Consider the following 26,164-nt stretch of genomic DNA (forward strand, 5'->3'; position numbering starts at 1 on the left):
TGTTTTATCATACATAGTACAGTCCCTTTAATACAATATTTAATACTTGTTAATGATGTCGATGTTGTTAAGCATGGACTTAGTAAAGGCTTGACAGCTGTTACCAAAGGTCATGATACAATGCGATATGGCCTTGCATTTTGCTTGTTGAATTAAGCAATACAATTTCCATAGCTTGAAAACATTCTACTATGAATGATGATAGCGCTTCAGTACAATGCGAATCGATATTAATATATTACAAAGCGATATTTTTAGCAAATCGATTTAGCATTGATGGATAGCTACAAGCAAAATTATACAGCGCTTCTTTACTTTACCGTGAGCAATATAATTGCACTTAACTGTATTTGCGTGCTATTTTAAGCTTAACATCTTAGATAACGCGCACAATCATGTAGCGCTTCTCGAATGCCATACAACATGGAAAGCGAAAGAAGAGGAAACGATTTGTTTGATTCGGACATTAACACAATATTTGAAGCAATTCTTGAAAATGATTTGGATGTTGTTAAACATGGAATTAGTAAAGGCTTTACAGCTGTTACCAAATGTCCCGAAACAAGCGATATGGCCTTACATTTTGCTTGTTTGAACAGCAAACTACAAGTGTTGGAATTATTGAAACCAACGCTGAGGGAAGGAGACATAAATACAGTGAATGTAGAAGAGGATGACACAATATGTGGAACAGCTCTACATATGTGTATGGACGGACAAGTAGATACAGAAGTTGTAAAACTTCTTCTTGAATGGGGAGCGGATCCCAACGCCAGGGATAAGAAGGGATCGACAGTGCTTCATGAGCTTATTTACAGGGCGTGGGAAGATTTTGACGAAGGATTTAAGTTTGAAAATATGATGTGGGAAGACAGCGACAACACAGAAGAAGAAAGTGTTGAAAATATTGACATAACTCCCAATGAACTAATTCCTTCGATGGGACCTGACTCCAGTGAAATTCGAGAACAGTCAGACAGGGGAACAGACATTGGAAACACGAAGGAACGTGTGATTTACGATAGACAGTACATTGGAAAGAAACAAGAATACGGTATAAATCTTAAGTGGGACATGGAAAATTCAGACGTAGTTGATGAATTAGGTACCAGTTACTTTGAAAAATTAAAGTTGCTTCATCAATACGGTGCCGACATGAATTTAGCTCATTCCGGAACAAAGATGACACCAATCCACTTTTGGTTCCAAAGTTTTAACTGGTCAATGTCAGAATACATGGGGAAATCAATCCCTCAGTGGTGTATTCATTTCTTCGAAGCAATGATTGAGAGCGGAGCCAACGTAAATATAAAAAACGACCGAGGACAAACAGGACTTGTGTATTTAACCCAGCGACACTACAAGCCCGACGATGCCATTTTCAGAACAACATACCATGACTTTGTTCGTCGAGTTTTGACTGAATGTAATAGTTATGAGAATAGAGATGCTCTTTATGATCGAATCCTGTTGCATGAATCCGTCGAGCACAGCAATATAATACTTCTCGAAGAACTGGTTAAACATCACAGCCATGTCAACATTGCTGACAAATTTGGAATGACTCCGTTGCATTTAAGTACACATAATCTGACCACAGACGAACGTTCATTTGTAAAGGAAATGGTCATATGTCTCAAAGAACATGGTGGCGACATCAACATTGTTGACAGTCATGGCGCTACACCTTTACACCATGCTGTATCTCTTCGTAACCACACGGCCATTGAAGTCCTTGTCTCGTTTGGGGCGTTGCTTGATATAAAAGACACAAATGGCCTGACCTCCAAAGATCTTGCAAAAATAATTGATGACGAGGAGACTTTGAAATTACTTGGAGCGTCGCATTGTGATGAATATACTGCCAGTGAGTCAGGGGTGTCTGACATTCGATTCGGCTTGTTTTACCCTATGTGTTGTCACAGGAAGTATGACGAGAAAACAAAAGATGCCCAAAAGGATTCTAAAACTGATCCGGATCAAGTTGTAGACAGAAACCTTGATTCCTGGTTAAACCAATTCCCCGTATGTGTACACAATAGAAGGACTGTGTTACAGAATTGTATAGCAAGTCTAGAGCAAAATACCCAGCAAGCAAAGCTATCCGAAGTTGATGCGAAAATTATGCGTCAGGAAATGTACCAATTAGCAGAAATGGCTACAAAGGCAATTGCTAAAATGAATCCATTGTTCGAATGCAAAGCATTATTTGGCGGCAGTACAGCTGAAGGAACAAAAATAGGCAGCTGTGATGAATTTGATTTAGTATTTGACTTATTCAAGCTACGGCAATATCTCCATTTGGAAGAAAAGACTGACGAAAACTTGTCAGGCTTTGTAAATTTAAAGGTTACTGACCTGGAGACATTTACAACTAACGGCATAGAGGAACTGGTCGATGAAAATGGGTACCTGAAACGTACGGAAACAAGCAATCTTTTTCATAAATATTTGGAAAAGTCCTTAAATGAGAAACGCATATGGTCAAACACTTGTTATTGCTCCTTTTGGGGTACAACAAATTCCCAAGGAGAATGTTTTAATATTGGACAGCTAAATTTGTTCTGGTATGGGCCTTTTCTGAAACGACAAGACGTCAGTGTTGATATAGCACCTGTCTTTAGAGTTGCTGACTGGCTGCCTTCACATTGGAATGATAACTCTACAGTTGTGGATACAGAAACAGCCCGATCGATCGGATGCTACTTAATGATGAAAGATGCAAAGCGGTACATAGAAAATAAAACGAATTCTGATGGTGACATTGAAGGCATGACTGTGGTCACAAACGACGAAAATCTGTTGTTTAAAGTCTCAATCTCTCAAGTGGAGCATGCGACAATGAAGTATTTGCCATCGTCAGCAAAACTAGGATATAAGATAGCAAAAAGTTTGCAACTGCTTTGTCCTATTATTTTGTTCAACACTGCAATGGATTTTGGTCTAAGCGATGAAACTCAAGATAAATTCATTGTACAGAATGGTAAAATGTACAGCAGGTTCCTCGTCACGGAGATTCTTACTAGTTACACCATAAAAACCGGATTGTTTCATGAGCTAGAATCGCGTGGAGTTTCAATGAACTTTTCACCGGAAGAAGTGCATTCTGAAGATTGGAACAGGTCTGTGCTTTCCTGCGACATGTTTGACCAGAGAGTTCCAAAGTACGAGGAACTATCAGAAGCAAAAGCTTGGGCTCTTAATATCTACAAAAGAATAAATGCAATTGTTGCAGAGAAGAAATATCTTCCGGAATACTTTCTACGTGACATGGAGGCAACAAAACTGCCTGGACGATCGGATGAGTTTGTCGATGTCATATCGGCTTATTTAAAGTGCCTTATATATTTTCTGGAGCATTTTGAGACACCGGGTGACCTAGCTGAAATGACCAGAGTCCTTGTTTGAGTTTCCAATTCGCAGGACAGTTTACAAAGGCCAAACAACAGTATGATCGCTTATGGATAAGAATGCATCTAAATTGCACCTGGTTTTACTACCAAATACATTCACAGTGCTTTAGTCGTATCACTTTACGTGTTCTTACATGTCTGTATTTTGTTTCGTTTCATCTTTAAAATTCGGTAAACACTGTTACAAGATGTAGTTAATTACAACATGTTTTTGACATTTGTCTACAATTGTTACATTTCTGCGTTCCTCTCTTGTATAATTCTGCTAATAAAAATGTGTATAACGAGTTGTTTATTCTAAACACTATAAAACGAAAACATAATAATGATCTAGCTTCACTGACTGACATATAATCTTGAAACATATAGGCAATATGAATAGTAAGCGATTCCGTCTAGTAGTAATATATTTAAACCATATGTAGTACTGGCTTCAAATGACCCGGCTTTGTCCTTAAGCGAGCCCGTCAGTTATCAGCAAATGTCCCGACCGGGATCGATATAATAGTAAATGAAAACAATCCTGGCTATAGTGGTACCGGCATGTAATTCCGGCAGTTATGCGTTATTAATATCGATAATTTGGGTCCCTGGTTCCGGGAGGTCCCTGGTTCCAGCAGATATAACTCACCAGGTTGTAAAACAGTATGTTTATCATATTTTGGGGAATGTCAATACAGACATGTCGTAAAAATATTACATTCTTCCTGATAATAAACTTTTTTTTTCCATTGAGCAATTAATTTTAAACGGTTAAAATGCTGATAAATTCGTGTATGTTAGCATTTTAGACAGGGTTTAAAAATAACAGGTAGTTGTTAAAGAGGGACAGGATGCTTATATGTAAAGGGGCACATTATCAGACTGTGACGAACTTAACTAATAGGAATTTGACAGCACTTGAAGCCACAAACCATATTAACATACGCCAGTGTCGGGAATCGAACCCAAGACGCTTTGGTGAGAAGCAAGTCGCTGACGACTGGACTAAACGGATAACCGGGGAATGTTTTAAAACAACTTTGAACGTGATCCGATAGGCAAATAACGTATACTCATAATATCAGGTTTTGTTGCTATTTTTGCGTAAAATATATCGCGCTTATCACATTACAAGATATCGTTTATCATGTAATGATACACTTTTTTTGTGTACCTCATGTGATCAATACACATGTTACTTAACTTTACAGTCAAATATCATCTTGATTCAAATTGCCGAACATGATTTATTATGCCAAGGCCAGTGGTGATAAATAAAATCAACAATGTCGGAGGTCTATATTGTTTTAAAGGTTTGATCTTTTGCAGAATGTATAAAGGATAATTATAATTATTTTTTTTGAATACATATTATAAAGTTACACACTCATACTGTAATAGAATACACGTTTCCAAAATTCGGACTTGAACCGGCATTGCCTCGATATTCCATCGTTGTCTTAAGCTGCTACAACCTCTGCGAGTGCTGGCTTAATCAGGGATTTTTACAGATAACGATTGTCAATCCTGAAAAACAGCCGGGGCTCAGTTTGACTTTAGGATATTCATACCCAAATAAGGTATAGGGACATTTATATCAATTTAAATGTACTTCCTTCTGTTTTTGCTTCTTATGTCCTAGCAAAGACATTTTATACAACTGTACAATAGACTGAAGATAAAGAGGTCTCAACCCTAATTTTAGGATTATTCCTGATTTTAAGAAACCCTGATAAATGTTCAATATTATTAACCTAATATCTAAACTTTAAATGTATAATACTCATATTTAGCTGTACATGTATAATATTCATATTTAGCCAATACAGCTTGACAAACATAACATGTATAGTAGCGCTTACCGCAAGTAGTCAAGATAACGCCGTTCAACACGTGTAAACAAACTATCATTTGTTTTTTATGTTTACATTTCTTTTTATCTGATTTGCAAACATCTCCCGGGTCGAATAATAAACACGTAATATGGGCAACTGAAGGCTGTGGAGATACTTAAATTCTAATTTTGTCAAGGACAACGTTTATTCAAGTATGATAATTTTATGTCAAGGATAAAGTCAATGATCAATAAGTTAGTAACTGATGCCACTTTGGGAATACATTTACGTGTTTATATGAATGATAATTACATATATTAAGGTGACACTTTGAATGAAATATGTTCAATTGTTTGTAGTTTAGTTATCAAGAACTATAGTTCAGTAACACTTTCAAAACAAGCTGTATAACTGAGTAAATAGCTTGGTTAATTAGTATTGATAGCTATTGATGTAGTCAGTGTGTGTTGTCTTGTAAATTGTCCTGTTTGACGATTTTCCGTTCGGATTTCATTTTGATTTATGTGAAAGTGAACACGATTAGTGTAGACGCAATACTTTTTATAACAAAATAACCCTTAAAAGACGCCATATTGAAGGAAATTCTAAACTTATACAGTGAATAAAATTATGACGTCAGTAAACATTATCGCACGCGCTTTTAGGTGAAATGAACAAAAATGCGCTTTTTTTATGTGATTTTCTTTCACAAATAAAGTAATTCAAGGTATGCTAGAAATAGATATGAATCACATGTGTATGGTCCGGATAGAAAAAACCGAGTCTCTGGCACGCTGTACTCGGCAATCATCGTTACCCGGCAAAGCAATTGCCCTAGGGTGGGATTTTTCTATCCGGACCGGAAACACATGACATATATTATAAGTCCCTACAACGTCAAAACTCCGAAGTTAACCAAAAGATGTCGTATGTTTGCTAGGAATCGGCAGCCAGTTAAATAAACCTTGGCTATGTTGTTATCATTTTGCCAAATTGCAAATTTTAATAGCTATATTGGTCAATAGTTATTATTATGTTATCATTTTGGTTAGGTTTGACCAAACCTAAGAATCAGTATTATTCCAGTTTTATACATTTGGCTGCTGTCCTAAAATGTTGACCTTGACCTTAAACTTATGCACCTGCACCTGATCGACCAAAGTTTGAGAAAAACATTCAAAAGCTTTAGGACTTTTTTGGGGCAGACACACAATTATGTTACCTTGAACGATGACCATGACCTTCAGTCGGCGAGGCTGAAAAATGAGATACGCGTGTTGGCTGGATGAGGTGAACATTAAATCAGTAGGGAACTAGAATCTTTTTATCATCTTAAAAGTTATGAGTCAACACAAATGGTACCATGAGTACACGTTACATACAAAAATGTCTAAAAGTGCAATATGAACCTGCCATTGAGCGTAGGCTGTTTTTTGGAAAGATTGACGTTATCGTATGAACAATATGTTTACAGATATTTATCTTTTTTTGACATATGAAACAAACAATTAATTTTCATGAAATTAAAAGTTGTATGAAAATAAAAGCAATTATGATGGATTTGTTTTCCTTACATTATTTAATTGGTTTTGTTTCATTATTTCAAAACATATAGCTACGCATCTGCGTATTTTGCGTATATGTAGCTCGACCGTAGAAGACGCTTCCACAATAACACTCGTAGCATAACTGCCTTTTTATCTTCAAAGCTCAGAGTATACTGCCTATATTGACACGAACAAACATTTTTTCAATGATTATATTTTATCAACGATGGATTATTGTTTAATGATTTAGAGCACCTATACAAAATCACACGCTCCTAAAAGTTATTTTTTAACATTATTTTGCGCCCTTAGCCTGATTCTTTCATTAATTATACTTGATTTCATCCCCATAAACGGGTTGTCTACAGTGGTACTAAATTCGAGTGATTTATTTTCAACACCCAAACTATCATATTTTTTGTTTCAGTAGCCTTCTGAAAAAAGATAATTAGAGTTTACGTATCGAGCCAAAGTAGACAGGCGGAGATTTCCGCCAGTCACGTGTTATGCATCAATTAAATATTAACTTATACATTGAACGCGGCTTATGCACTCATATAACAAAACCAAGCTTACCGACATTTCCTTGTAACTTGTGTCTTCTGAATTCAATTTTTTCATTGTCCATTTCCGAGGATAAAAGCGATATTTATAAATATTCGTGAACGTTTGGTCTTTTCCAAAAATTGTATACGGCAATTATCGAGTGATGAAGGTCATGAAAACGAAAGTGATGAAGGGTAATGTTTTTGGTCATAAATCGTACATGAGAATGTTTATATGTCACTTATATGACGGGGGTCGTCTTTTAAGCGTGCAATCTACTGTGTTTTTTTCTACAAATAACGCTTATCTTCCATTATGGCCATGATAATGATGATGATGATGATGATGATGATGATGATGATGATGATGATGATGATAATGACTATTATTATTATTATTATTATTATTATTATCATCATCATCACTTATTTTGTTGTTGTTAGGGTTTTAGAATAATTTCAGCTTAGAAAGTGTATGACTAATTGAAAAATAATTTTAAGAATTAGATGATCTTTAAAATACACCTCGTTAAATACGATACACTCTTGCGCACAGTGATCAGAAATTGGAGAATTTTTTTTGATAAGCTACCTTCTTTACCTGTGCGTAGAAGTTGATATTCGTTGAATTAAGCAATAGAAATTACATCGCTTGATAACAGTATAATGTGAATCGATACTACATTACAAAGCGATATTTATAGGATTTCATTTGAGTATTAACAGATAGCTACTAGAAAAGTTACACAGCGCTTATCTACGTATCAAATGAACTTAATTGTAAATGCTAGCTATTTTAAGCTCATCGCGTTAGATAACACGTAAAATCTCCTATCGATTCTTGAGCTTTAAAACAAAATGGAAACCGAAAGAAGAGGAAATGAGTTGCTTGGTTTGGACATTGGTGCAATATTTGACGCAATACTTGATGATGATTTGAACGTGGTTAAACATGGAATTATTAAAGGCTTTACGGCTGTTACCAAACGTCCAGAAACAGGCCATATGGCTTTGCATTGTGCTTGCTTCAACAGCAAACTGCAAGTGTTGGAATTATTAAAATCAACTCTAAAGGAAGGGGACATAAATAGAGTGAACGTTGAAGAAGACAATTCAATTTCCGCAACAGCTCTTCATATGTCTATGGACGGACAAGTAGATACAGAAGTTGTAAAACTTCTTCTTGACTGGGGAGCGGATCCAGACGCCAGGGATAAGAAGGGATCGACAGTGCTACATGAGCTTATTGACAAAGCGTGGGATGGTTTTGACGAAGGATTTGAGCTTGAAAGTATGATGTGGGAAGACATCAGTGACAGCACAGAAGATGAAAGTCATGAACATATTGACGAAACTCAAGATGAACTAATGTCTTCGACGGGATCTGACTCTAAATACAGAGGGAGAAATAGTCGAATTGGGAAAATGCCAGGCAGAGAAACAAACACGAGATACACGAATACACGTGTGATTTGCGATAGGGAGAACATTGTAAAGGAACATGAAGACAATATAGATTTAAACATGGATATGGAAAACATGGTAAATGCAGATGAATTGGGTACCAGTTACTTTGAAAAATTAAAATTGCTTCATAAATACAAAGCCGACATTAATTTAGCTCATTCCGGAACAACAGTAACACCAATAGACTTTTGGTTCCATAGGTTTTCCTGGTCAATGTCAGAATACAAGGGAAAATCAATACCTCAGTGGTGTGTACTTTTCTTCGAAGCAATGGTTGAATGCGGAGCCAACGTTAATATACCAAACTTCCGAGGAGAAACAGCACTGGTTTGTTTAACCCAGCGGCACTACAAACCCGACGATGCAATATTTAGAACGTCATACCATTACTTTGTTCGTAGAGTATTGGCTGAATGTGATAGTTATGAAAATAAGGATACTCTTTATGATCGAAGCCTGTTGCATGACTCAGTCAAAAACAGCAATATCATACTTCTCGAAGAACTTGTTAAACATTACAGTCATGTAAACATGGCTGATAAATTCGGAATGACTCCATTGCATTTAAGCACACATAACGTGACCATAGACGAACACGTATTTGTAAAGGAGATGATCATCTGTCTCATGCAACATGGTGGCGATATCAACGTTGTTGACAATCATGGCGCTACTCCTTTACACCATGCTGTATCTCTTCGTAACAACACGGCCATTGAAGTTCTTTTCTCGTTTGGGGCGTTGCCTGATGTTAAAGACAAACACGATCGAACTGCCAAAGATCTTGCTAAAATAATAGATGACGGACAGGCTTTGAAACTACTCGGAGCGGGGCAATGTGATGAATATACTGCCAATGAGTCAGGGGTGTCGGATATTCGATTCGGCTTGTTTGACCTTAGGTGCTGTCACTGGCAACATGTTGATGTAAAACAAGAATTCCAACAGGAGTCTCAACCTGAGCCAGATGATGTTTTTATCATGAATATTGATTCCTGGTTAAAACGATCCCATATATGTGTACACAAAAGGAGGGCTGTGTTGCAGAATTGTACAGCAGCTTTAAAACAAAATACCCAGAAATCAAATCTTTTCGAAGAGAATGCGAAGCTAATGCGTCAGAAATTATACGATTTAGCAGAAATGGCAGCAAGGGAAATTGCAAAAATAAATCCAATGTTTGAATGCAAGGTGTTATTTGGCGGTAGTACTACTGAAGGAACAAAAATAGGCAGCTGTGATGAATTTGATTTAGTATTTGACTTATTCAAGCTACGACAATATCTCCATTTGGAAGAAAAGACTGACAAAAACTTGTCAGGCTTTGTTAATTTAAAGGTTACTAACCTGGAGATATTTACAACCAATGGCATAGTGGAACTGGTCGATGAAAATGGGTATCTCAAACGTAGGGAAACTAGTAATCTTTTTCATAAATATTTGGAAAAGTCCTTAAATAAGAAAGATCTATGGACAAACAATTCTTATTACTCGTTTTGGGGTACAACAAATGTTGATGGAGAGTGTTTCAATATCGGACAGGTTAATTTGGTCTGGTATGGACCTTTTCTGAAACGACAAGACGTCAGTGTTGATATAGCACCTGTCTTCAGAGTTGCTGACTGGCTGCCTTCACATTGGAATGATAACACTACAGTTGTGGATACAGAAACAGCCCGATCGATCGGATGCTACTTAATGATGAAAGATGCAAAGCGGTACGTAGAAAATAAAATGCATCCCGATGATGTAATTAAAGATATGACTGCGTTCCTAAACGCCGAGAATCTGTTGTTTAAAGTTTCTATCTCTCAAGTGGAGCATGCGGCAATGAAATATTTGCCATTTACAGCAAAACTAGGATATAAGATAGCAAAAAGTTTACGGATGCTTTGTCCTAGTATTTTGTTCGACCCTGCAATGGATTTGGGTCTAAGGGAAGGAACTCCAGTGGATGGCCTTAAACAAAATGGTAAACTATGCATCATGTTCCTCGTCACGAAGGTTCTTACTAGTTACAGCATAAAAACCGGACTGTTTCATGAGCTAGAATCACGTGGGGCTAGAATGGAATTTTCACCTGAAGAAATGCAATCTGATAATTGGAACAGGTCTGTGCTTTCCTGTGACATATTTGACCAGAGAGTTCCAACACACGAAGAGCTAACGGAAGCAAAATATTGGACGCTTAATATTTTTAAAAGAATCAATGCAATTGTTGCAGAGAAAAAATATCTTCCAGAATATTTTCTACTTGGCATGGAGGCAACAAAACTTCCAGGACGACCGGTCCATGTTATATCAGCATTCATAAAGTGTCTGATATATTTTCTTGAGCATTTGGAGACTCCTGCAGACCTAGTTGAGATGTCCAAAAGCTTGGTATAGTTCCCAGTTCGCCCGACTGATATCAAATGTCAAACAACAGTATGAATTATAAAGCGAAAGTGAACTGGGTGAAAAGGGCTCAAAGATACATATAAATGAGTCTCACCCCAACCCGACGTGAACTAGCTTTTGCGTGTCGAGGTCTTAAACGAGACAATCATCTGTACAACCCATGGACATACGGCGGAACAATTTTCTTAAGACATTCAGATACCTAAAGGACGTGTGTCAGTACGGATACAAGCCTTGCTAAATATATTATTTGTACGGATCTAGAATATTATTAACCATAGCTACGTTTAAATTATTTCGTCGATGTTGCTCTGAAATCATTATCACATAAAATGCATTGTTTTACTTGCTGTGCTTTAATGATTAAGATTAACGTAAACTGTTCAACTTTATACACTTTATACTTTCTAACACTTTTCCAAGTTTCAGAATTACTAGTTATTATAACAGGTGATGCACATCTTACACATTTGTATTGTAATGACATTACGTAAATTATGTTCTAGTAGTTAAATCCATTTCATCAACCGGATTTGAATGAACTGGATTTGCCCCATCTTATATTGGAGTTCGTTAAACAACACGGCTGTTTTTGTATTGCTACCGTATGGATAAGTTTAGTTTATAAAAAAGCTTCATTAATAATTTCGTCCAAATCATGATAACAACATGCATGGATAATATAGAACAAATAGAAACCTAGCCAAGCAGCCTTGTAAAAGCAAATTTTGCCTAAAATAGATTTGCCTATTTTACACTTAAATAATTTTCGTTTAATTAATAGGTTTTCTGTTACCATCTTTAAATACTAGTGACATTTCGGTTATCTGTATTAATTGTGACCTTATGCCCGTCCAGACAATCGATTGAGCTATTCAAAACTATATGAACAACCTCCAGCTCTCTCCAAGTGGAACCATAACCATTTTCAGTTTCAGACCAGTACTATCACAACGCCTTTGTTATCTATGTCCTCTAAATACCCTCCAAATCCACTGTCGTCACAATAAAGGACGACCTGCTCAACTTGACTTGGCCCCTTAATTACAGGTTCAGCTTCTAATTTCCCACAAGTCAATGCGTTTAAATTTGATCGCCAGAACAGCAGCTGTAGAAATTCCAAAAGCCAACACATTGTAAACATAAAAAACTTTCTTCCCTGTCTTTCAACAGAATCCTAAAAACGTTCTATGTTCAGGAAAGATCATTATATGATGGTAAGCATCCCGAATGTCAAATGCAAATAAATAATCGCGAAATATTCGTTGTCCTACTGATTGATATTAAAAACAAAATTTGTACTTGAATACATCTGGATTTATATGACGACAATCGAGTACAAGTCTTGGCTTACCCTTATTTCCGTACTTAACTGGCAACGGATTTACTACAGAAAAAGGCTCACTTATTTCAGAAACACAGCCCTTTTTAAAAAAAATCAATTTCACTACTAACAAATGCCTGATTGTCCCTTGCAGACTTATTATTATTATTTTTTTAAAATACAGATTTTGGAACATCTCTTAATTGCAATTTTTAGCCATTCCGAACAACATAAAAAAATATTCACTAGAATCAACATATTTCCAATGCTCATAACATGAATTCAATCTACCGACCGGTGTTTCAACTGAATCTACATATTTCAATTTTCTAAAGTTGTCTACTACTGGAAGCAACAAAGCTTTACTTATCTTATTTGTTGTAATGTAGCGACTTCATCGCCGGGCATAAGAGCCGTGTACTTGGCCCTCCAATGTCCTGAGCGCCCGCCATAAAAACATAGTCGCGGACGCCTCGTCTGCGTGCCGCCACCGACAACTGGAATCGATGACTTAGCTCCCGCCCGAGCGTTGGTGTTGCCGGGTGTGGGCCCTGTGTATGGAGCAAAGTGACGCCACCGGGACTGTCTCTCCTGACACAACTTTTGGTTCGCTTTCACATGGGCTTTATATTTTTTTCTTTACGCCGTCCGCGTCTTCAGCTAACAGGTACGCTTCATATTCCTGAACAACCCTCCAACCACTGCCTTAGAAATCAGCTAACTTAATGAGCCTTTGTATATGATTTTTTAAATGTCAATACCCTCTGATATTTTCTGGTGTGCATCAACAACGGGATCTGCGGAATTGTTCGTCAAAGAATCCTGAAAGAAACCCTTGGCATCTTTCATATTGCTTAATACTTGAGCATTGACCTTGTGCTGCTCTTCGTTTCCCTTATTTCGGAAAGAAAAAGACGCATTTCTTGCCAAATTTTCCTGGATAGAACACAGCTGTGTCTGCGACACATGTTGATTGTCCGAACGCGCTTTTCAAAAGTTTCTAATTTACTTGAAATGATGTTCTCTAAACTATATAAAATGCTATTTTCATCAGTCATCCTGACTGCACAAAAATCACGTGTTCATGTATTTGTAAAATAAAAGATGTATTCAGCGTGAAGTCGATTGGTAGAATGACCACATAACAACTTTACACTTATAGCATGAAATCCTCGTGCAAGACTGACCAATGAGCACCTTACCTTCAAATTCTCTCGTATTCCTATAGACATAAATTTCATGCGATATGTGGGAAATAAATATAATTGCTATATTCATACAGATAGCTTGTCATAGACATGGTCCTCGGGATCTTTTCTCATACCCTCATACTTATATCAAATACGAACCACGTTTACTTTCTCCCACCTCCCATTTCTATTCTTTCTCCCTCTTTCACTCTTTTTCATGCGACTGATTCGCTCATTTTTTGTGGACTCCCATTGGTTACCGTACGATGATGGTATTACATGAGTATTAATATAGGTACCTACAGAATACGAGTAGACCTGTTTTATATACTACAGCAATCCTTTAAAGGACTTTGAAATTTCAACACATTTGCATTTCTCACTCGGTTAACTTTAATTATCCTATGTTGCGGCGATGCACATCCTAATCCAGGCCCGGTAAATTTAGGTAACTCGACAATACACTCAGATGTTACAGAAACTCTCTATAGCCAAGTGTCTCTTAACTTCACTATGACGTTCAGAGACCTTTCATTCAGAAAAGATAGGTCTGAAAATCATGGAGGCATCCTCGTGAACGTTACTCACAGCATACCAGCAATACGTAGACATGACCTCAAACTTACCACTTTTAAAAGCATTTGGGTTAAAATGCATATAAAACACCGTAAGATACTCCTTGATACAGACCCACTAATTCTAAATCTTCAGTCCTTTTTATATTGAAACTTTTATTGGAATGGCAATTGACACTGGTATAACAAATATTTGTATTACTGGCAATTTCAATCTCGATTTACACAATCTTCGGTCTGCCTACACACTTTCAAATATCAAGCACCAATACCGACTAGTACAACTCATCTCGTCCCCAACTCATTTTACAGAAACGTCCTGTTCCACTATCGACCTATTCATGATCTCAAATAGCAATATTGTTAAAGTAAGTGGCGTTGGGGAGTCTATCTAGGAACAACCCATGCGCTATCATTGCCCGGTGTTCTGTTCACTAAACATATCTAAGCCTAATCACCAATCTTTCAAACGTCTCACTTGCAATTTCGAATTAGGAAACTATGATCTCTTCCTACACAAGTTAGAGTTGTAAAAGAGAGACAATTTGCTAATATGGAAAGCGGCACACTATTAATCGGACTGTGACAAACTTAACTAATAGGAATTTGACAGAACTTGAAGCCACAAACCATACTAACATACGCTAGCGTCTGGAATCGAACCCAGTCCGTTTTGGTGAGAAGCAAGTCGCTGACGACTGCACTAAACAGATAACCGGGGAATGTTGTAAAACAACTTTGAACGTGATCCGATAGGCAAATAACGTATACTCAAAACATCGGGTTTCGTTGCTATTTTTGCGTAAAATATATCGCGCTTATCACATTACAAGATATCGTTTATTATTTTATTATATATTTTTCTTGCGTACCTCATGCGAACAATACACATGTAACTTAACTATTCAGTAAAATATCATCTGGATTCAAATTGCCGAACATGATTTATTATGCCAAGTGGTGATAAGTAAAATCGACAATGTCGGAGGTCGATATTGCTTTCAAGGTTTTATTTTTTGCAGAATGTATAAAGAATTATTGTAATTGATTTTTTTTTTTAAATAAACAATATAAATTACACACTCATACTGTAATAGAATACACATTTCCAAAATTCGGACTCGAACCGGGATTGCCTGTTCCATCTATGTCTTAAGCCGCTACAACCTCTGCGAGTGCTGGCTTAATCGGGGATTCTTACAGCTAACGATTGTCAATCCTGAAATAAACAGCCGGGGCTCAGTTTGACTTTAGGATATTCATACCCAAATAAGGTATAGGGACATTTATACCCATTTAAACGTACTACCTTCTGTTTTTTTATGCTTATGTCAGAGCAAAGACATTTTTCACAACTGTACAATAGACTGAAGTTAAGAGGTCTCAATCCTAATTTTAGGATTATTCCTGATTTTAAGAAACCCTGATAAATGTTCAATATTATTAACCTAATATCTAAACTTTAAATGTATAATACTCATATTTAGCTGTACATGTATAATATTCATATTTAGCCAATACAGCTTGACAAACATAACATGTATAGTAGCGCTTACCGCAAGTAGTCAAGATAACGCCGTTCAACAAGCAATTAAGCAAACTATCATTTGTTTTTTATGTTTACATTTCTTTTTATCTGCTTTGCAATCATCTCCCGGGTCGAATAATAAACACATATGAGGGACAACTGATGGCTGTGGGGATACTTGAATTCTAATTTTGTCAAGGACAACGTTTATTCGAGTATGATAATTTTATGTCAAGGTTAATGTCAATGATCAATAATTTAGTAACTGGTGTCACTTTGGAAATACGTGTTTATATAAATGATAATAACATATATACACTTTGAATGAAAAATGTGCAATTGTTTGTAGTTTAGTTATCAAGAACTGTAGTTCACATTTAACACATTTAAAACAAGCTGTATAACTGACTAAACAGCTTGGTTAATAAGTATTTATAGGTATTAATGTAGTCAATGAATGTCGTCTTATTGTTCTATTTGTCGATTTGCCGTTCGGAGTTCAACTTGATTAATGTGAAAGTGAACAAGATTAGTGTAGATGATGTTTTGATAGTGCGTAGTGCTGTATAGTTTAGCTAATGAAGTTGAAGAGCACTCAACCGATATACGGCAGATAAAAGTGACGTTTATATATATATATCAGTATGTTTTGTAAGGGTGTGGGGATTATGGAACTAACATTTCAGTTTTACTAAAAGTACGGTCTCAGAGAATCCAAGATGGCGTCCAAGATGGCCGCTAGAAATAAAAAAACACCCTGACGTTTTAACATGAGGTCATTTATGGTATAAAAAGCGGTACATAATATTCCATTTTTTTATTTTAAAAATAGTGAAATAAATAACATGTATTGTATCAAGACATCGTTTAACACTGTTCTGATCCCTATTTCCCAAAAGTTCTTAAACGTAACCAGCTTAAGTTACTTATATCCTTTAGACGTATATCTTACGTATAGTCTTGGTTATACAAAAATAATATATCATCATTTTCATTAAGATACTTCCCTTTTAAAGTCCAAACCAAGGATGCAAATACTTCACAAATTATACCAAAACCAAACAAGAGTGTCAATATGGCCCTAACTCGCTCACCTGAGTAAAAGAGTTTAACCTTAGTAATCAATATAGCTTGATATTTGTTCTCAAAGAATATTGAAGAACATACTGATCAAACATGTTGGAAAATCACTGACAGGACTTGTAACAGTTTCCTGCACACTGACAGGACTTGTCACAGTTTCCTGCACACTGGCATGATTTCGTTCAGTGCCTGCACACTGACAGGACTTGATGATTGACTACACACTGAATTTGATTTTCATACCTGCACACTGACAGGATTTTGTTCAGTTGGCTGCACACTGACAGGACTTGATAATTGACTGCACACTGACAGCACTTGGAACAGATACCTGCACACTGACATAATTTGATTCTCATACCTGCACACTGACAGGATTTTGTTCAGTTGCATGCACACTGACAGGATTTTGTTCAGTTGCCTGCACACTGACAGGACTTAGTTCAATTTCCTGCACACTGACAGGATTTTGTTCAGTTGCATGCACACTGACAGGATTTTGTTCAGTTGCATGCACACTGACAGGATTTTGTTCAGTTGCCTGCACACTGACAGGACTTAGTTCAATTTCCTGCACACTGACAGGACTTAGTTCAATTTCCTGCACACTGACAGGATTTTGTTCAGTTGCATGCACACTGACAGGATTTTGTTCAGTTGCATGCACACTGACAGGATTTTGTTCAGTTGCCTGCACACTGACAGGACTTAGTTCAATTTCCTGCACACACACACACACACGCGCGCACGCGCGCACGCGCACACGCGCACACACACACACACACACACACACACAGAGGACTTCGTTCATTTGCACTGACAAAACTATGTCAAATTGCTTGCACACTGAAATAACCTTTAGTATAGATACACAAACAACAAACAGTGCACCATCCAATAAAGTCAATAAACTGCCTTAAGCTCTAAAAATCAAATATCAGAATACATTCAGCACCTTCCACTAATAGCATTGCGTCTTCTATCTAGGTCAACATCACCTTACTTCACATGTGCAAAATCAAAATTTTCTTAAAATACATTAAGCCTTATTCACTATCCACATAGAAGATCAGATTGTAGCTTAGAATAATCTACATGAAGTTCAATGGAAAAGTCTGATTTTTAAATTTATCATTAAGTAAAAATAAAATTTATGCTAAAGAATAAAGTGTATAATAATTATTTTAATCTATGAGCCGAAAAAGAAGAACAATAGTTACATTAAAGTTACTATGTTGAAGACTAAATAATCTATCTCTTGTTACTAAAAATAGAAAGTAGTGGAATCTACAACAGAAGCATATAGCAAGACATGCTGCCCTTACTCCAAGAGTAAACTTTACATAACTATCAGATTTTAACATTTTGGCCATTTTGTTGTTGTTGTTGTTGATTAATCATGACCGTTGGCGTATATTTGTAGAGGGTCACCCAATGAAGCTTTCCGTAAAGTTTAATTGAATTACGACTGGTAGTTTTAGAGGAGATGTTTTTTAAAAGCAAAATAGGAAGCTGGCCATTTTGTTGTTGTTGCTATTGTTGTTTTTGTTGATCAATCGTGACCCCTTGTTTTATTTTTGTAGATGGTCACCCAAGGAAGCTTCCTGTGAAGTTTCATTGAATTTGGCTTGGTAGCTTCAGAGGAGAAGTTTTTTAAGCAATTGTTGACGGACGGAGTGACTGACTGACTGACGGACGGACGGATGGACGGACTGACGGACGGACACCGGACAAAGACCGATCACAAAAGCTCGCATTGAGCACTTCGTGCTCTGGTGAGCTTCAAATGTTTCGAAAAAATTGAGTTCAGTACACCGCGTTTTACTAGACATCGGGACAAACTCATAGAGAAATACATTGAAAATATTTCTGAAAAAGTTTGATCGTTTACGTCAGTTTATTCATCATTCGAATTCTATACAATGCGTTCAATGTCAAGCATCTTCATGTATTTATCTGTGGCCACCAGGCTCGGTTTTGAGACAGATGCAGTCCGATTTATCGCAATGTACACCTTCATCATGCTTACAATGTGTGGTTACACAGACACACATCTGCAAACAGTCTTAACCAGGATGAAACAGTGGAAACTACAGCTGTAAGCCCTGGTCCCATTATCACAAAATATACGTAAGTCAATTGTCCCACGCGTCCTCGTTTCTAAATAAAGACATATTCATGATCGCCAAGACTGATAACGCAGATTCATAAGACAATCCTTATCAAACTAACGGCACAAATAAATTATGCCATGTTCAATTATGTGAAGTATGGTCAACTTGACAAAAATTGACCTTGAACGTCTAGGACCTCCTATATGTGTACAACAAGCTCTTTGGCCCTCTTTGGGTAGCTGTGAGATCACTCTCGATGCCATTCATCGCAGGTTTTGCAGCATTTTGGGTACACAAATACTCCTTTGGCGAATATCCCATCAACTGATGGGGGTAAAACTCACCCTTTGGCTTCAAAAGTTTGTGTAAGTCACTCTTTGGGATGTGACGGGGTCAAGCCATAATGCAGCCATAATAGAGCGCGGGCAGACTTTTATAAACTCAACAACAACAAATGACCCTCTTTGGATGCCTGGTGACCCCATATTGTTCTGGTAATGTTTTGAAGATTTATATCATGTATGCAATAATGGAATATGTAAAAGTTCCGTATCAAACTAAATAATACAATTACGATAGCCCATGTTCACTTATTTGAATGTTTGGATAATTACCATAAGTTCAATATTCAATAACATTCTCAAGTTATCCGGTTGTCCGGTTAGCGCAGTGGTTAGCGCGCCCGCTTCTCACCAAGGCGTCTCAGACGGGTTCGATTCCCAGCCTGAGCGCATGTGAGTTTGGTTAGCGGTCACCAAGCCGGACAAGTGGGTTTTCTCCGGTTATTCCAATTTCTCCCACAACAAAAGACCACACTCTCGCGCAACATCGTGCCAACAAGAGTGACTTAGTATAAGTTATCATAGCTTCCTTCGTTTACAATCGTTGCAAAATATATAAAGGTTAAAGTAATAACATTCTCTTAAGCGTATTTTAGTAATTTATTTTTATGTCTATTAACATGCAATACCTTTTCAAAAGATATGCAGGTTGTTTGTGTCAGTGTTAGATCATAAAAGTATTAAATTATTAAGTATTAAGTTTGATTTCAACATGATTATAGCTAGAAAAGGTCATTCCCAGAACGAGGCTACGCGTCATACAGAAAACCCCTCCTTTATCTAATGACGTCATTAAATTGGGAATTTATGATCACCGCCGGTCTGATTTCGCATTGTTTACAAAAACGAATGCAGTGAAACAAAGTTATTCGGTTTTGTGATTTGTTTGTTCAAGATGTATTTACTTCTGTTTGGATAGGGAGTTTCAGGGGCTTTTTTTAGGGAAGTATCAGTTCCGTCGCGTGAACCGGCTGCGACAAAGACGGGTATAAAGGCCCGGTTATAGCTACAGCGAACAATAATAGTTTACTTCATCTTCTAAACAATTCACTTTGGAAATCGAATATTCGAATATTCCATCGAAAGACTTACCGAATATTCGAATATCAATTTTGCCATGTATGTACGGTTTTTCATTTTATCATGTTTTGTTTTGTTTTTAGTGTGATTTTTTAAAGGAAATCTCCCAGGGGCTTGTCTTTTATACACGAGAGCCACGGTGTCGTTTAACATTGGTGTTGTGAAAAGATATTGAACAATGCGTAAAACAGGGAGTAAAACAGAAGCCCCCACAATTGAATACATATGTTAAAGTGACACTCGTATTTAAAATCAATATATACACATTTATATCAAACATTAATTTTGAATGATACACCTTTAACTACTTACTAAATAATGCATTTATGGAAAATATAAATTACTGTTAACAAGATTGTAATCGCGTATTTTACAGCAAAAATTCGCAAAAAATTAAATGACTGGTGAGTGCTAAAAGATTTACAGTGATCAGCTATCGTCTCATAAGGTAGAACTACCGTGTTTTCTGCACCTTTCTTTCAAATGAGACACAACAGTATCCTTCATAGAACCACTGTTTTTAATATGTATTCATCCTTTTCGGTAACTTAAAAATATATCAATTGTGGTACATCTTATTTGGAAGTAAGAGTGCATCTTTAAAGACTTACAATACCATCTTTATTATTTATGATATATTTATGGGCAAACATTGGACTAACGTATGATGTTTGTCACCTGAAAGAAAAGCTCTTGTGTGATTAATGCCTATACAGTTGAACCCTTCGCTCGAACTCCCTGGGACCGGCGAAAATACCTCGAGCCTCGGAAAATTCGAGCCATGCGGAAACGTTTACCTTCAGTTTAATGCAATTGGTCCTGTACATCTAGTTCGAGCCATCGAGGATTTAGAGCCAAGCGAGTTCGAGCCAACTGGTTTCAACTGTATATAGTATTTGCAACAAAACGAATGTTGCATTTTAACATGTAATGTAATCTAAGCAGAAACGCAAATACCCGCGTACTTCTTTCAGCAGTGTATAATCTAAGCAGACACGCAAATACCCGCGTACTTCTTTCAGCAGTGTTAAGGAATATGACGCTTACGTCACGACATAATCAAACTATTTTGTTTCAATTTTACTGTTAACGGCCAATATATTGGCATTTCAACCAAAAAGTACGACGCGTTAAAAGATGACCATTATGTAGTTTAAGAGTTGGAAAAATACTCCATTCCAGTGTTCAAAAAATGATATCAAACATATTGTGTTGTCTTGTAATTTGCCCAGTTTGTCAAATTGCCGTTCGTATTCCAATATACTTTTAATGCGATTCTGGTTCAATGTCAATGTTTAGAAATTATGGGGCATTTTTGTGTATTTATTTCACACGGTGCGTATTCATATCGGTACTCTCTTTGCGAAATCTACTGAAACGGTACCCTTTTTGCACATGCACCGGTCATTCTCTGCTGAAAAAAAATCGGCGATGGACAGCAATCGAGTTAATGTTCATTCTACTGATGAAAGGAGGTCATGTCATGTGCAAAAGAAGTATACCACGGAACACTAGAATGTTTAATATAGCTATGTCTTTTTTGTAATGTGCCCATTTTTCAATTACTGCAATTATACAATAAGCTACACAATATTGATATGTCTTGCCTCGCCCACCGCCTCTGCATGTTCTGCGGGCTAAATGAACCACTGGTTTGATTATGTACACACCATACATATTACATGTATTCATTTATATATCATATTCATACAAATTGCAATAATTTGTCAAAAATATAAGTACAATTCAATAAAACACCCTACTTTCGGTTTCACAGCGGCAATGGTAACCCCTTTGTTATTGAGTTTTTATATCACAGGTAACCGCTATCTCATTTTTTTCAAGCAATAGTAAGAATGATATGTTGATTAATGGAAACTTATTTACGGCTATCAGTCGAAGAAACTGGCAAAACTCAGCATGTTTACTGGCGTGTTCTAAGTTTGTTAGAATTGCTGGAAGTAATACAGTCATTTCCTTGCAAAGCGACAATACTATGAAAAAATGAGAGAGAGGTTAAAGTAAAAAAAAGAGGAAATCGTCACCTAAAACTCAAGCGCTACCAGGACTTTAACAAGTATGTGAGATATTTTGACATCCAAACAATATAAAGATAACATTACGTGATAATGTCAGTCAACCAATCACGCAACAACAAAGCTGTAGTTAAGTGATTATTAGCGATGTTAACGGTAATGAAAATTGTGGTCTTCAGAGACAATATTTGAGCAAAAACAACATTTGCTGAAGGGTTACAGATGTTGGTATCTTAATTTTAACACTCCTAATGATTTGCCACACTTTATTTTGTCTCACAAAAAGTGCATTTTACAAAAAACTTAAGCGAGCACCTTTAAATAAAGTCATCAACAATTGAGTGGAAAATAACCTGATGTAAAATTTACCATTGCACCTTGGTACCGGGGTAAGGTAAGTTATAATGAATGGTTTGTTAAAAGATTCTGTTTGCGGAATGATCCGATCAAAACTGCCTTAACGCAGTCGTCAGCGTTTGGATTGTCTGACAGGCAGGTTTACGATGCGAGTCAGGAGCGAATCCAGGATTCGACGTCACAGGGGGTGTAACTTAGGGGCCTTACCTTTTTACTTGCGCCTTCCCTCAGAACCGAAATTAATTTAGTTAAAACTGTTGGTAGGGGGTTTGGGATATCCATGAAAATTTTATCAATTTCTAGTACTGAATGGTGCATTTTGGGATTATCGTTTCTACTATTTTGAAATAAAAAGTAAACTTGGACGATCTTATTTCGGGGAGGGGTGGGGGCATGCCGGGTGTGCACCCACCGCCCTGGGTCCGCTAGTGCAAGTCATTCGATTTATCACATTACACGATTTCGTTTATCATGAAATAATGTTGATGTGTGTATTGTGTATCTCCTGCGAACAATGCGCATCTGGGAGTAGGTTTCCAAGTTCGCATGTAAAATAACTATACAGTCAAATATCATCCGGTCCAAGTGTTGTATATGATTCATTTTGCAAAGAAGAGCTGTTTAAAATGCACAGTGTCTGTAGTCTAAACGATGGAAAAATGAACAAGATTGTTAATTGTGCGTGAGATTTTTTTCAAAATGTGCTCAAGGGTATGTATAATATAGAACTGACTTTCAATTATACCAAATTGGCTTGTGATTTTGAAAATCCAAGATGGCGTCAAAGATGGCCGCCATAAAGGGAAAAGAGAACCACAAACTTAAGAATAACAAGAAGCATCTTTAAGAAAAGAGACTCGGTCGTGGTAAACCAGCGGGATGACTAGTGTCTCAACATGTGTTATATATTAATACAGAAATGTTTTCATTCAAAAAGTAACAAAACAGCATGTCCTGTCTTATTAGATTTATTGTAGGGTGTCAATGTATATGACTTACAGGAACTGAGTTCTTGAGAACACAATAATAATAATAATAATAATAATAATAATAATAATAATAATAATAATAATAATAATAATAATAAAAACTACTTTATTTAACGGAAGTTACATTCTAAGTGTACAATCATTACAGGCATACTACTTATTTCCAGCATGGCCTTCACACAAAAAGTATTACCAAAACACATATAATAACTTACATATTAAGCAACATAGAAAACATACAATCACACTATCACTATCATACTTTTCGCATGTAATTCAACATAATTATACACGTATTCAACATTTCTTCGACAAACACAACTCAGTTTAATATGATGATTATAAATTACAATAATTTCATCCTGTAAATAATGTAAATATATTCAGTAAAACCACATTCAATCAATATGTTTTCAACATTTACACATTTGGTAGTATCCATTACAAGTTGTTGCAAGAATCGACCTTGAAGGTAGTAAGTCATTTTGCTTGCGGTGGTGTAGATTTCTATTTATGCTACGTATTGGCAAGCTATTTGCAAATGCTATTATAGTATACAAACGGTTAACCACATCATAAGCTGTTACGTTACATGATGGAAAAGGCTATAAATACAGAATGCTTTCTATGTCTTTTGTAATAATGATATAATTCAGGTTCTGGGTTCCATATCATGTGAGTTTAAATGCACTTTTCAAATCATGCCAAGGAATTTTTATGAACTGGAACGGTGGTTGTTGCAACACGTGAACATTTTATTTTTCAAACACTATATCAGTACGATATTTGTTGAAGGATTAGTGATATTGACCTTGAAGAGTCCGTTATCATCTTAATCATGTGGGTCACCTTTGTCGATTTTTTTTAAAGATGCACTCATATTCCCAAATTAGATAATCAAAATTAATAATGTAGTTTTAATTTACCAAAAAGGAAGAATAAATGTCGAAAACAATGGTTCTTATGAAGGATACCGAGTTTAATTTGAAAGAAATGAGCATAAAACACGGTATTTCTACCTTATGAGACTATGGTAGACAGCAGTAAATCTTTTAGCATTCACCAATCATTTAATATATTTTGCGATTTCTGCTATTATATACACGGTTAAATTCTTGTCATCAGTAATTGAGATTTTCCATAAATGCATTTTTAAGTAAGTACTTTATCAGTAGATTGATATTTGTTATACATGTGTATGCATTGATTTTGAATAAGAGTGTCACTTTAATCCTACAATAAATGACTTGGCATGCATTTTGATGGATGCATTGCTGCACGCAGGTGCGTTAGGAATCAAGTATCAGATATAGGTCATCCTTTAATTTGAGTTGTATAATAATAATGTCAAGGTTGTATAACAATGGACAATTGACTGTGTAGTTTTCAATATAATTAGAGCATTTTGATTTGAAGTAAAAATTATTATATTTCAGACATTTTCATGTGGCGTTGAATGCACGAATATGAAAAAAGCATTTATGAGCATGTTCAAATGATGATGACGTGATTAGGAAGTACATGTATATAATGTATTTTTTTTAATCTGCGCAGTTACTTGGCGGACTGACGAAACGAAACCGGAAATGACGTTTTTGTTAACGCAAGGAAGGAAAACAAAACAGGAGTATTACACCAAAAAATCAAATCCGAAATCAATGGGTATTCTATTTTTAGCATTTTTCTCGTTGTGTTTACCCGTCAAAGATAACCTGTCTTATTTTTCTGTTAAAATCGTTCGCAAGGAAATAAAATTCTTCATCTTTTTAAACAATCAGAGTTCTATAGTGCTCGTTTCTGAAACTCCTTAATTTTATTTGACAACATTTACAATGACCAATGGAATTTCTTGTTTCAGTTTACAATGACCAATGGAATTTCTAGTTTCAGTTTACGATGACCAATGGAATTTCTAGTTTCAGTTTACAATGACCAATGGAATTTCTATTTTCAGTTTATAATGACCAATGGAATTTCTAGTTTCTGTTTACAATGACCAATGGAATTTCTAGTTTCAGTTTACAATGACCAATGGAATTTCTAGTTTCAGTTTACAATGACCAATGGAATTTCTAGTTTCAGTTTACAATGATCATTGGAATTTCTAGTTTCAGTTTACAATGACCAATGGAATTTCTAGTTTCAGTTTACAATGACCAATGGAATTTCTATTTTCAGTTTATAATGACCAATGGAATTTCTAGTTTCAGTTTACAATGAACAATGGAATTTCTAGTTTCAGTTTACGATGACCAATGGAATTTCTATTTTCAGTTTATAATGACCAATGAAAATCTTAAAGTTATTCAGTCCATCCCTGTCAATTTCACAGGAAGTCAGGGGGAATTCAGACAGCCT

At 36.2% G+C, this 26,164-nt stretch overlaps 2 protein-coding genes across 2 annotated transcripts; both read left to right on the forward strand.

Annotated features, from left to right (window-relative positions):
• The first annotated feature begins 290 nt into the window (after window positions 1-290).
• On the forward strand, window positions 291-3,691 carry LOC128246798 (uncharacterized). Its single transcript, XM_052965242.1, has one exon. The coding sequence runs from the start codon at window positions 412-414 to the stop codon at window positions 3,406-3,408; it is 2,997 nt and encodes a 998-aa protein (XP_052821202.1). The 5' UTR covers window positions 291-411; the 3' UTR covers window positions 3,409-3,691.
• Window positions 3,692-8,166: 4,475 nt separating this feature from the next.
• LOC128246799 (uncharacterized) lies at window positions 8,167-12,306 on the forward strand. Its single transcript, XM_052965243.1, has one exon. It carries the CDS (start codon window positions 8,181-8,183, stop codon window positions 11,175-11,177), a length of 2,997 nt encoding a protein of 998 aa, XP_052821203.1. The 5' UTR covers window positions 8,167-8,180; the 3' UTR covers window positions 11,178-12,306.
• The last annotated feature ends 13,858 nt before the right edge of the window (window positions 12,307-26,164 follow it).

This window comes from Mya arenaria, chromosome 9, assembly GCF_026914265.1.
Source record: "Mya arenaria isolate MELC-2E11 chromosome 9, ASM2691426v1".
Taxonomy (NCBI): Eukaryota; Metazoa; Mollusca; class Bivalvia; order Myida; family Myidae; genus Mya; species Mya arenaria.